The sequence below is a fragment of the Chrysoperla carnea genome, chromosome 2, assembly GCF_905475395.1.
Source record: "Chrysoperla carnea chromosome 2, inChrCarn1.1, whole genome shotgun sequence".
Taxonomy (NCBI): Eukaryota; Metazoa; Arthropoda; class Insecta; order Neuroptera; family Chrysopidae; genus Chrysoperla; species Chrysoperla carnea.
In genome coordinates this window covers 87,732,511-87,747,203 of record NC_058338.1, presented here as the reverse complement: position 1 = coordinate 87,747,203, position 14,693 = coordinate 87,732,511, and the positions used below count along the sequence as shown (strand labels likewise).

Genomic DNA, 14,693 nt, shown 5'->3' with positions numbered 1-14,693 from the left:
CAAAAAGGTAGCTAATTTAATTATTTACATTAAAAGTTATTACCATTTTTTGTAAGGATTTAGTGCATTTACATTCAATATACGTGATACTAAACATATTCAAATAATAAAAATAAAATAAGACCTGTAATTTAGTTCATTATAGACAAGAGTAGCTAATTTCTATATTGCCTGTAGTATTAATAATATTCAATGAAATATCACTATAATATTTTAATATTTTAATATATAAGTCGAAAGTAGTGTTTCGAAAGAAAAATTTAGAAGCAAAATTGCAGTGAAATAAGTTCATAATCATGGAAAAAAATGTAGATTGTGTATTTTGTGCATTTTACCTCAAAGGTAAAAGAAGAACTTTAGTTGTTCAAACATGAAAAAAGCTCCAGCACGTTTTTGAAAACATAATTCGCACTTAGTTTATGTCGTAACTTTAAGTTAATTATTTTGATTTATGAATTTACATTAATTATTACAAAACAAAATTCAACATTACACAATTTATATAAGTTTTTTAAAAGTATTTCAATACCGTAAAAACGAAATTGGTATCAAAAATTTGAAATTTTATTTATCAATTAAACATCCTTTTATACGTCTTTTGTGAAAATTCATATCGATTCTCTCTACGGTTTATGAAAAATTAACTATTAAAGTCAGTGTTTTTATCCAAAAAAATTTCACTTTTATGCACAATTAGTACTTTGGGTATGATTTTAAAGCTTAAAACTTGTAGGATATTGATAAAAGTTTTTTTTTGTAAATGGTAAAACATTTTGAAAAGCACTTATCGACTAAAAAACCAACATTTACTTATTCCGACTTCTTCATTTATCACCATGTAAAAAGGGCTGTTTTTAAAAATTAATTTCTCGTAAACCGTACAGATAATCGACTTGAAATTTATACAGAAGGCGTATTAAATACTCATTAATTTACACACAAAATTTCAGTTTTTTGGTAACACTTCTCGTTTTGGTATCGAAAAACCTTAAAATATACGATTTTTCAGTACTTTTTCAAAATAACATAAGAGCGCAGATTAAAAACTTATGGAAGTAAGCTTTGATATTTCATAATAAATGCATGCTTCAATTCGATTACAATTTTCTGTTCACCATTTTATTTCGTATCAGATTATCAGTAATGGCTGTTGTACTGATGTTCGAGTACAGACAAAGAAAAATAAAAAAATGCTGAATATTCAATTTGTTTCGATTGGTTTGAATAAATTTTCACTTCTATATATGCATATTACTAGAAAGTAGAAAACGACGTGACAGACAGATTATAATAGATATTTTCTATGTTTTTTAATGTAATATTATTAATACAACTTAGATATGCATTAGAAAAAAAAATTCGAGAATCGAGCCTTTTTAAAAAACTAATCTGGATGTGAACTATATTGCTCAGCTCTATATCTTCTTGAGTAAGTATTAATGAAAAACTAATTTAAAAAAAAAAAGTAGATTTTCCAAGAAATAAAAAAACAAACAAAATACAAAAATAAACAAGTGAAAATAAAGCATAGACTGAGCTAATTGTTGAATAAATTTACGGCGCCCTTCTTCTTTCTTATAAAATGTTCATATCTCTATCTTTTATAGTTTTGGGGAAAATCGACACAAAAATGTTGTCATTTGCTCCCTCTCGGGAAAACAATTATGCTAACGAAAACTTTTTTCATAAAATTTGTTTATTTTTTTTTTAAGAAACATTTTTTACTCTAACTCTTTTAGCTCTAACAGTTAACTAGATGGATTATACGGATTCAAAGCCTAATTGATCTATATTGCTCATTTACGAACTCAAACTCTTTATTTACGTCCAGAAGACGCTATAAAAATTTCAACTTGATATCTCCCTTTGATTTTGAGTTATCATGATCACGGGTGGATGAACTGAGACGGAAAATGGTAAAAAAAAACGTAATAAATTTTTGTGTTAGCTCCAATAACTTTACACTATATTTAACGACAATCTTTGATTACTAATTAACGTTGCTGATATCTAAGATCTCGACGATTTCAGAGAAAATATTTAGAGTGGAAAAATTTCCTAACGAATGCATTAATTTGATCTATACTATCGATTGCTTTGGTGGTTATTTCTAATATAAAATTACAAATGTGAAAGAAAAAATAACATCGACATATCGCAGCTTCGATATTTTCAATGTAATTGTTTTTTAGTTAAGAGTTGCAGCATGTAAGATAGAAAATTTTATTGAAAATATGTGGAAAATAAAAATAATAATATAATATTTACGTTTTGGTGGGGGGTTTGTTGGTGTACACGATCCAAGTGTTGGAGTACCTCCAACAATGTATTATACTTACAACAATACAATCTAAAACTATTACGGATTTTATAAACAAATTAAAATGTGTTCCATTTAAAATTGATTCTTCATTTATTCAATACTAGCTGCGCCCGCGGTGTTACCAGCGATTAAAAAAGAATGGTGTTATCCGCGATTAAAAAATATTTTGAGAGTTTTTATTGTAACTGTGGAAATTAATCAAGCCTTCTTGAGAAAATGGGATAAAAATCGATTTCACGAACTTGTACAAAACCCTTAGTAGTCTATGTCACTTTCTAACCCCTAAACTACCACTATCTATGCTAAAAAATCATGTCAATTCTTTGTTCTATGAACAATTAAAACAAATCTATCCCACGGGAATCATACATTTTACCGAGATAAAAAGAAGCCTCTGTGCAGACTATAATCTGTCTCTGTGTTCTGACGTGATTGAGCCAAACTATCACACTCCATTCATCCAAACTATCAAGATTATAATTTACTCTTGAACTGATGCGAATATTGTTTTGAGTGAAATCACATCGATTGAGATATCGAAGGGGAAAGTTCAAAAATGGTAACTAGAAAGTCTTTGGTTTCAACCCTTCACCTATAGCCGCCCTAACTTCGAAATTTCAAATGGCACCCCGTACCTTGTTACACCCCATTTGAAAAAGCATAAAATTCTCTATTCAACCATAATAAAAAAAAAATGAAGTCAATCGATTGATAGATAAGATAAAGTACACAGAAGATGGAATTCATACCTTCCATCTTCTGTGTAGTCTATCTTAAGAATCAATCGATCGATTTAATTTTTTTATCGTGGTTGAAGGGAAAATTGTCGGTCCTTTCAAATGAGATATCACAAAGTAAAGGGTGCCATTTGAAGTCCGGGTGGCTAGGGGTGAAGGAGTGAAACCTAAAATTACAAAGTACCATGTTTGAACTTTGAACTACAAACATTATCCATCGGCTCCCATAAAAATCTACTAGCAAAGAGTTTTTTCCTTGGTCTTTTTCGGTTTTATTTCCTCGATTAATATGAATTATTGTTCCAATTCTCTCCTATTCTGTTTTTCATTTTTTGATATAAAATCAATGTACAATCTACAACAATATATGAGAACCGTTAGTGCTCTATTTGTCTCGATGAAAATTTTATCTTATTGTACAATCTCTTGACTGTATGCCAAAAATATACGCTAAACTGTCTTCTTCTCTTATTGTTTAACTCTCATGTAACAACTCTAACTCTTTGGTTGTGTTGTACAACTAGTTTGCTTTAGTTTGGTTTCACTGTTATTAAATGTTATAGATGAGATCTGATGTGAATATACTTTGTTGTGTGTGGTGCACTTAGACCATTAAGTTACATAAACTGAGCGTCAAATGATTTTAAGCATGCCAACATCTGAGGCAATTGCTTGGGTCAAATCCATCATGGCGGCAATGTAGAAATGTCAAAAGAAAGTATTGTTGTCATACTTGTCATTGTATATTCGTAAGAAAAAATGTAAAGTGATACGTGACAAGTCTTTTTTTGAAGCCAAAAAGCGAAAAAGTTCAGTGAAATCACGATGTTTTATGTAAAACATTTTGTGATAAGAATATTAGATATTCAATGTATGTTTTTTTTTTATTAATGTACCTATATTCAATGTATATTTTTTTTATAAATGTTCCTATATTCTTTTGATAAATATATTTTTTTATAAATGTCCCTAGCTGACCCAAGCAATTACCTCAAGTGTTCGCACACCTCTTACTGTACTTAATGGTCTAAGGTGGTGCAGGTGGTGTGCTTAATGCATTGTCTGAAACCATTAGGACAAATATCAGAACCGGACTAATTGATCAATACAAGTAATGTCAAATCGTTCAAATATATTTTTAGTCCTACCATCTCTTTTTTAGATATGAACAATGGACAAAGCAATATCCTAATGAAATTGACCACTCTCTAAAAAGAGAGAAAACAGTCGTACGAACAATCGATATAGTATCTAGTGATCATGAGATCATCATCACTTTGTCTCTTCTACATATGGTCAATATTTAAGTTACAGCTGGATGGTACACGCTCAGTCCATTGTCAATGTCTTTGATTCTCGCACTCAATAGTAAGGTTAAGCTGAAGTGTGCGATTAGCATTGATCACCCAAACGCAGAAATCAGACCAATATTGTGGTTTGGTACTGTATTTTTAATATCTACTTTTATCGATCACTATAAAAAAATAAAATCTTTACCAATTTAGCAACGAGTAACATACACAATAAGAATAATTACGATTAGCTAATTCATACTGATGATGACTACTTAGTAGTCGAAATACGTATTTATAAAATACAAAAAATCTAGGAAGTTGATGCAAAAATTGAAATTTATTTCGAAATATCCTAGAGATCTCATTTATTGTCTTTAATAATATTTATACTATAAATTTAATTACATTTTCGCTGTCTAAATCTCAGGGATTGCCGCAGTAGATGGTCTATATTATTTCTTCTCTCTCATTTCATTTCTTAAAATGGTCGTTGTGGTCGAAAATATATAAAGAAAGTTTTACAATAAACGCTGTACTTATGAAATAGAGTTTGCGGTTTAATTCACGCTTAATTAACTTGGAAAATAATTTTAAAAAATTTCGCAAAGACGAAACAAATGATTTAAAAGGTAGGATAATCAGCTAAGGTTAACTGGCGAAATTCAATTTGACAAAAATGTACTCCTAAATCTACTTCAAAAAATCATAAGATATACATAATACATAATTGAGACAATAAAAATGAAAAAAAATCATTTTATACCTCAAATCGAGTCGCCCTATTAGCTCTGTTGGTTAAAGCGTAACCAATTTCGTATTCCGCGGTATGCTTCCAATAAATAATTCCAACCGCGGTAAGCTTAGGGTAGCAGGCTTGATTCCCGCCGTCGCAACAAAATTAATTTAATTAGTAGTTATGATAGGCTGGTGGAGTGCATGGTATATGCATGAAGAAGGTGCACTCAGCCTCTGAAATTGAGGAGTCGATAAATGAAATTATCAACGGACAGGTGGTAAAACACATACATGGTATGTGTGTATAACCTAACCTAACCTACCTCAAATCGAAAAAAGTTCATCAGCTTTTTTTCTCTTCTGGGTTAATGGAATATGTAATTTCAGTTGCTGCGAAAAATGTGTGAAAGTTAGGCATTCAGTTTGCGGCATCTCCACGCCAATCGCGGCAGTCAAGTGACCGAAATCATCTTCAAACATTTTACTGCCATAAAAATATCTTTCCAATAATTTTTTTCAAATGAATATTTAAGTTAAAAAATTCCTTTGCCAAAAAAAAACAAAAAAAAAACAGAAGATGGCATAATGACATTTGAGACATGTTATAATCGCATTGTGTTTCCCAATATTGGTGCAAAAATAAATACAAACGTATACCGTTATAACCAAGTATAAGTAAAACATTGTTTGTTCACCATTTATACACATATTGGTTTCGAATTAGATATTTTAAATTCAAAGAACATACATTTTACTTTATATAGAAACCGCTCAACATACTAAAAGTACATTAAATGTATACGTTGTTCCAAAAAAAAAAAAAAAAAAACGATGTTGAATTTTTGTTGGGAAATTACTACTGACAAGCAGCCAATATCAAAAAAATAATAGTTTAAAAAAAAACTAAAAAACACGCTGAACTATAAGATAGATAATAATTTCTTTGAATTCAAAAAAATCATTTTATCGTAAAAAAGCGTAGGGTGCTAAATTTTCATTATTTTAAATATTTTATAGACAGATATTGGTAAAAACAAAGTCATTATAAAATATCTTAAAAAGCACCCCATGCTTTTTTACGATAAAATGATTTTTTGAATTTAAAGATATTATTTTCTACCTTTTAGTTCAGCTAGTTACAAAAACGTGTTTTTTTAGTTTTTTAAACAATTATTTATTTTGTGGTTTTTAGACTATTATTTATTTATCAATAAGTTAGTTTAAATATGGTGGGAGCGCAAATAAATTTATATATTTTCAGATATGAAAATCTTGATCAAGATAATCAAATAAACTTATTATTTTATTGTCATCGGTCCTCGATAAGTATGTCAAATTTCGAGTTAATCCGACGTTTTGAATCGGGTCTGAATTATTAATTTATTTTCCATAGACTACGCAAGTTTTATCGAATTTTAATAATCCAACAATGTAATCATACTAAATGTGGGTCATATTTTTCAAATTTCTAGTTTGATACTACCTGTTGCATCAAACTTATCCGAAATATTGATTTTTTAAAATTTTGTGTCATCAAAATTCAAAAGAAAATTAATTCTCTATCACACAGAAACGTTATCCAATTTTAATAATCCAAATATATATCGGTAATTTGAAAAAATAGTCACGAAAAAAATAGATCCGGAAAATAACACTTGAAAAAAGAAACTGGCAAGAATGCATTCTATAGTAATGAGTGTCAAGTATTAATAAAACCGTAATTTTTTTCTTTATATCCGAAGTTTTATTCATAATGATAAAAATAATTAAAATTTTCGTTCAATGAAACTATTTTGCATTTTAAATGTAGTTGGTTAGGTTAGGTTATATTGGCTCTCCACGTAGGACACACTTAGGCTATATAGAGCCCATTGTGATAAGATATGTTTTTTTAGCACCTTTCCGCTGATAATTTCATTTATCCGATCCTCAATTTCAGAGACTGAGTGCACCTCCTTCATGCATGCACTACACCAGCCCATCACAACTATTGATTAAATTAATTTTTTTCCGACGGCAGGAATCGAACCCGCTACTCTAAACATACCGCGGACGGAATTAGTTACGCCTTAACCAACTAAACTAGTTGGGCGACTTTAAATGTAGTAACAAACTTTTGAATTATTATTATATTATGTATCAAAATCAAAAATCAACAATTTTCTTTGCACAAAGAAAATATCGTTTACGATAATATCTCCGTTTCCTGTAATAGTGACCCACTTTTGAACGCCAGGGCTAAAAACTTCAGAACCCAACCAAGTCAATGTGTTTGAGATTTATATTTCCGGATCTATTTTTTTCGGTTTTTGTGTGGTATACTTTTCTAATTTTTTATTTAATCTAACACATCGGAATAAATTAAGCAAACTTTCAAGAAAAAAATCAATTATTTTTGTTAAATGAGAAACTCGTAAACAAATTTTGCAGTTTTTCCCAGGACACATTATAACATACGCCTACTTTCTATATATATTTCTAGTTAGAAAGATATTCTTTTCATATTATGTACACAATACATATAAATATATATTTTTCACATGATGGCATATCATTTTCTTCTTATTTTCTGACTATACACTCTTTTGAAATAAATTGTTTTTCACTAAAATATGCAAAACAAATGGTGTTATTATCCTTTTTATACGCGTAACAATAGTACCAATAAGAAAATGAAAATATACCCAACCAAACTCCACCAGCCGACATATGGTTTTATATATGCGATGTGTATAAGAGTTGAAAACAAGAATAAATGAATGGTTAAAATACTTTATTTTTATTCACATGCTAACGGCAGAGAATTGTGATTAATCGCACGGAAAAAGCGTCATTAAAAAGAAGAATAGTGCTAATGTATTTATATAACACTGCGGCGGGTATTTTTAAGGTCCTTAATTGCCTAGAGTTATTTTCTTAATCATAGTACAATTTCATTGCAGCTCAGGTCGATCTTTTTATTTTCGAAAATATAAAGATGGCCAAAAAGCGATATCCCTGAGAGGACCACTCATTGTGTAACCCATTTTTTCGAAAGAATTTTTCTCATTCTTTGGCTTAGAGCATTTTCCCTCTATCTTTTCTAGGTCATGTAAAAAAATCTCCCACTTTAATGGAGCGATTAATTGCCAACGTTAGGTAGGTTTTCCCTCCTCGCTATACTGTTTTATTAATTGTCGTTTGTGATTTTTCATTTTTGCAAGTTCACCGTAACTAAGCGGTTTCCTATGATTACCTTCTACTAAGGTGAATAGTTTTATGTACATTCATCTTGGGCCACAGTCGTAACCCTATTAGCTCATTTGGTTAAGGCGTAACCAATTCCGTTCGCGTTATGCTTAAGGTAGCGGGTTCGATTCCCGCCGTCGCAACAAAATTAATTTAATTAATAGTTGTGATGGGCTGGTATAGTGTATAGTATATGCATGAAGGAGGTGCACTCAGCCTCTGAAATTGAGGAGTCAATAAATGAAAATATCAGCGGAAAGGTGGTAAAACAAATATATGGTATCACAATGGGCTCTATAGCCTAAGTGTGTCCTTCGTGGACAGCCAATATAACCTAACCTAACCTAACCTAGGCCTCAATCTTAGTATTTCATGATTTATTTGAATCATAAACGATATTTTCTGATTTAATTGTGGTAAAAGAATAATAAAACCCGTTTTAGGCAATAAAAAACGACGCATATATGCGACGCCATTAGCACAGTTTGAAATCTCACTGGACTAAATTCTTGATAGTGTTATGTCAATAGTATAACCTACTTATCATAAACTTTTCTACCTTTTGATAAACTAGCTTAAAAAGGACCGATAGTAACTGTATCATTCACGTTCAGATAATTTAGCATGTTAGCATGTAAATAAACGTAGCCATGGTTAAAAGATATCGGTTTTATGTATAGTCTTTGTTTTCCAATTGTTTTCATTTTCTTTCGAAAGTTAGTTCCTAAATATAGGGTGTTTTTATTTATTATTTATTTGTTTAAGAATGTGTTAAGTAGATTATCAGATATGAAGAGTAACCCGAAGTACAGAAAAATAAAGGAAAATGATAGAAACCGCTCACATTTTGCTAAAGCCTCATGGAATATGTTTCTTAAGTGTAAAATATCATTAGTAACGCATGTGTTAGTTGCGCAAATGTTTCTATTTGTTAACATACAATAATTTGTTAATTCAATGGAACGGTTAATGTTAAAGTTGACTTACAAAATTAATATATAGGCAACTTGAATTACGTATACGTTATACATGTATAATAGTTTTCGATTATATGATAAACACTTAACATTTACGTCATGCAAGTTGTCTAATTAATAATTTTTTCATGCGTTATTAATGATATTTGACACCAAGAAACACATTCCATTTTTAGCAAAATGCGAGAGGTTTCTTTCATTTTCCTTTATTAGCCGATTTTTTAACATCTTTTACTGAACTACCTCCTGTTTGAATAGAATATTTCTTTCAGAAATTGTACAAGACAACCAATAATTAATTTTGAGAGGAAGTTTTCACTTATTACGTTTCCTAATTCTTTACAGCTCTATATGGTATTGTCTCTATGCTCTTGGGTGGCCCTAGATCTTCGTCAAGCTTACTTTTAATCGAAAATAAAAAAATTAAATTTAAAATTATGGAAATAAAAAAAGGAAATTGACAATGATTTCAACGCGTTCTATAAAACAATTATCGTCATGTCAGATACTTAACTATTTTTAAATCTTACATAAAGAAGAAAAACACTAATAATAAATTCATAAGATACTTAAAAACCAAAAAAAATAATAAAACGACATTATTTAAATAAAATTAAAAGCACTGTTTTTCTAGAAAAACACTACATAAATAATACTGAATAAATTAAAATATTAAAGCGCATTTTTACAGAAAAGAGTGAAAAAAAAGTAAAAAAATAAAAAACATTATGTTGAGTTCGGAGACATTGTTTAGTGCAGATTTCTCTGCGGATATATTTTGTAACTTATATACAAACGTACGATACATCACGTTGATAAAACGAGATAGCTTGTTTAATTGTGATATATTAAAAATATATGCTATTCTTCTCTATAATATCGTTAACGTTTAGAATTTCTGTTTATACATCTATGGAGGCAACAAAATTGGAAATCCAATAGCTCTGCTAATGTCTAGCAAATAACTATAATATAAATAGTTTTCCAAAGTTTTAGCAAAAAAGTCATGAAAGCTCAGTTCATTTGACCACTAGACTACTTTTAGTTAATCATAACTATTTACTCTCCTCTTAGTTAATCATTCTTAGTTAGACCTGTATATAAAGTAATTTTGACTCAAAAAACACAAAACTCATGTTGATTTTTTAATGTACGAACAATTTCTGAGATATAATCCGAAATTTAGTATTAAGCACGATATCTCGCAACGATTTGTGAATCTCAAAAGCTTATTGGCCCTAATCAAGATTTTTCACCTCCAAAAATTCTCTTTGAGTTTTGAATTTTAATAATACTATTTTAATACTGAAAGACTCTATTTAGCGATAGAAAAAAAACTATAGTTTGCAACGTCCATAGATACACATATAGAAGAGTACAGCTCATTAAAATGTATAATAAAGTAGGCATCTTTTTCCTTTTAATTCAATGAAAAAATCAGCTGAGTTGTTTAGGTATGGTTTAAATTTTTTTTACCTTGACATCTTAGCGGGAAAATCGAATATGTACAATTTTTGACACATTCAAACATGTTTTGATCTTAACAGAAAAAAAATGGTATAGGATACTCTAACTTTGATCGAATTTTAAATAATTGTAGCGCAAATCGTATCGAGTTTCATAAAAACTTCTATTATATTTTCTCATATTATCAGAAATCAACCTATCCGTAGTTTTTTTTCATCGTCGGGAGTGTAATATTCATCTTGTATCCTCCATATCCAGTAAATCTTTCGAGCTTTTCTTAAGTGTTTGATCGATTTCTATTTCCACTTACATATAAATAACGCAATGTTCATAACGAACAGAACACTCTAGCTTTATCGTAACGACAACACACTCTCACACGTAGTTGGTGAATATAACTCCAATTAGTCTTGGAGACACTGAAATTTCAAGCCATTTGTTAAGGTACGGCGACTTATTAATTGATCAAATTACACGATTATTAAAAGGAAAATGAGGGTATAACAAAGCTGGTGCTGGAAGTGTTCTCGAAGAACGATTAAAAAATTATTTACGGACATTTTTTAAATGTTTCAGGATACCTTTATAACTAATCATTTCTTTTCTGTGATTCACGAAAGTAACCATGCCATAGTTTTCCGACGATTCCAAATAGAAACCATACCGTCGCAAATATGCCGCCTATGTATAGTCACTATTTGAAGAAGAAAAAATATTAGTTATAAAAATTAGCCTGAAGCTAATACCTCATCTAGAGACGAAGACTTACTACGTTCATGTACGGATCTTACGATGATTCTCACTTCCAGAATTCGTCAATTACGTTCTTCCTAACTTCAAGAACAAATTCTCAATAAAGATATCCACCAGACAGGAATAGGATGGGAACTTAGGCTAGCCAAGAGTCGTGGTGTTCTATACCGACTGGTCTAAAGTTAGAGAAGAAGATATTTCGTGAGATTTTCTTGAAAATCTAGATTTACGGCTATCATTAAAGATGCCGGATCACTGTAGCGTTTATGAAGCGGAAGTGATGGTTATTTATGAAATACGCAAACGTATAAGATTGGACACAATCATTTACAGCGACATTACTATCTTCACCGACAGCCAAGCAGCGCTAAAATCCTTCACCTTGGGCTACCGTTCGGAATCTATTCCGAACCATTTCCGTGTAATGTATATATGTAAGCCCCCTTATAACTTTTAAAAAGACTGACCGATCGAATTGCGGTTTAGGGCGTTCTAAAAAGTTACAAGGTTTTGGTCGACTGCTGAAAGTATAAAATCAGGTGATTCTGATGGAATATATGAATTTAAAATATCGCTGTCGAAAAATTTCAATAGAATTATCTAAAATCGAGTGATTCTGATGGAATATATGAATTTAAAATATCGCTGTCGAAAAATTTCAATAATAGTATTTCCATAATAATTTTATATCGAAACTTCATTTTATAGAAAATTTTGGTAATGGGGCGGCATTTTTGAGTGCAACCCCAAGCGATAATGTCGTTTGAGAGTAATACGATTTTTCCATTCACACTGAAAGTGAATTTCAGTTTCCTCTTCTTCAGAATCAAAATCTGTATACATCGTTTCCTTATCCGCTGATTTAATTCCAATAGCAATCGCTTTGAAACCTATTTTCCATTAGAAGCTTCGCGATATTGTAATAAATAGTTATGTCAGTATCTTGGAGTCTAAATTGTGTGTATAATATTATGTGTGTTAGTAACCATATATATAGGTATATATGTATGTTCAAAGAGTGGACCAGTATCGATTTTCCAACCAGGAGGAGGTATAACCTAGTGCACAAATAATACAAAGCCTAGAACAGGCTCCACACATTCAATTGACGCATATTTTATATAATAAAATGTACGTTTTTGGGGTATAAATAAATTCAATGAACCTAACACAATAGTGTTTTAATTACTATATTTTGTTTGATTGTTCTAAAAGGTGTCATCCTCCCCGTTCTTGATAATTCATTCACAACAATACACAGAGATAAATACACAAATTAATTATATGTTTATTGTTTGATTTCGATGAAGTTTATTTATTATACACATTCAATTGGACTCAGACAATCCTTTATAAATTGATCTCCTTAAAATACTTTAATTTGTCCCTAATTGAGACTGAAATAATCCTAATATAATTATAATTTTCTTTTTCAAATTATTTCATGACTTACATACAATTTTCTTGCGTTTGATCTAAGATAATTTTAAGTAATTTTATTTTTCCTATAATTTTATGAGTGACTGTGAGTATCCATAATAGAGAAGCTATATTAATTTTGTTTCGCCACAAATTAATATACAGTTTGCTTCTTTTAGTTGGCATATTTTTGAAACTCAAAAAAATAAATTCCATTCAGATCGGATAAAATTTCGATATATTATTTTAAAAAATCGATTTTTTTTAACTTTATGACGTCATCAAAATCCAAAAAAATTAATTTTTCTTTATCACAACCAAATTAAATCCAATTTTAATGAACGAAGTATGGAACTTTTTTAATTTGTGGTCAAATTTAACCTACTTAAAGAAGTTTTGAAGATAGTAGGGTCCTGGCACCGAAATTTTCCACAAAGGTGCAATTTTGCATTTTTGCTATAAAATAACATTAAAAATGAAAAGTTTATCTCAAAATTTGTTTGTTTGCGAATAAAAAATATGTCATTAAAGCATATGTGCTTAAAGTTTATCTCTTACCGATTCCTATCTCTTACCGATTAAGGTTTAAATTACCTATTAAAGAAACCCGAAGAACTAGGTCCAATCTGATTTCAAAACATTATGTCCCCTACCAAACTCTGCAACTTTTGTTTAAATTATTTTTTATTTATTAATTAAAAAACGAGGTATTTAGGTGTAGGGTGTAGGTATAGATTAAAATGGACAACCCTTGGCAAAATGGCGGGGGGCCGGATTGTCTATGGTAATTGTCAAGCTCATTCATCCTTTTACATGTGAGATATTTTGCAATAGCTTTTTGAATGATAGCATTCTAATGGAATAAAGTGATTGATAGAAAATATCTATTTCAGAAACTCTTTTTTCAAATCGTTTCGACTTAAGTTTGATTAAACCTAATGATAACTGATAACTTACACACACTGTATACAAACAAAACAAAACAATTATATTATATTATATACAATAATAACTTTAAATAAAACAGTATATTCTTTTGCCAACAGCATGTAACACCCGGCGGCGTAATGTCAGGAAGTTTTCCTGGTGGTGGTTGTACATTACCACGACAACATTGGCCAACATATTCGGGTGCGATAGCTGGTGTGCGTCATCTGCAAGCAGTTCCCACGGGAATATATCCATTACAAGCACAATGTCGACCATCACCTGTACAGCATACCATGCCGATGCCTCGAGTGCCACCAATTGCAGCCCCACGTGCTGAACAACCACCAATACCATTACAACCATTGTCTAGTGAGGAAGAACCAACAGTCGATACACCATTAATGGTAAAAAAACGTGAAAGTTCTGTTTGACAAGTAACCGAGCTGTAAGCACATATTTTGATGGATGGAATATAAATTTTTTTATTCGATAATTTAATAATATAAACAAAACAAAAAAAAATATTTTTCGTATAAAAAAAAAATTGTGCTATTAATTATTTATTTAATTATTGTTATTAAGTAAATCGTATAAAATATAATATTATTATCTTTTTATAAAATAATGATGTTTTTAAAGATAGTTCAGTTTTTTATGAAATCGATCTTACTTAAATTCTTGCCGTTTTTCTTAAATATTTTTAAATAATATTTTATTACTGAAATAACTAAATACAATTAATAACCTACGAAGTAAAAAATAAACGTCATTTTAACACTTTTTTTACATTTTATTGACATTCTATTTCTATTTAATGACGTCACACTAT

General features: G+C 29.9%; 1 protein-coding gene across 1 annotated transcript in view; it reads left to right on the top strand.

The window, feature by feature from the left end:
* LOC123293021 (protein turtle-like) overlaps positions 1-14,295 on the top strand; it is a 434,897-nt gene extending 420,602 nt beyond the window's left edge. Inside the window, exon 12 of the mRNA XM_044873737.1 lies at positions 13,981-14,295. Within this exon, the coding sequence (XP_044729672.1) occupies positions 13,981-14,295 (315 nt within the window). The remainder of the gene's footprint in view (positions 1-13,980) is intronic.
* Positions 14,296-14,693: the final 398 nt, after the last annotated feature.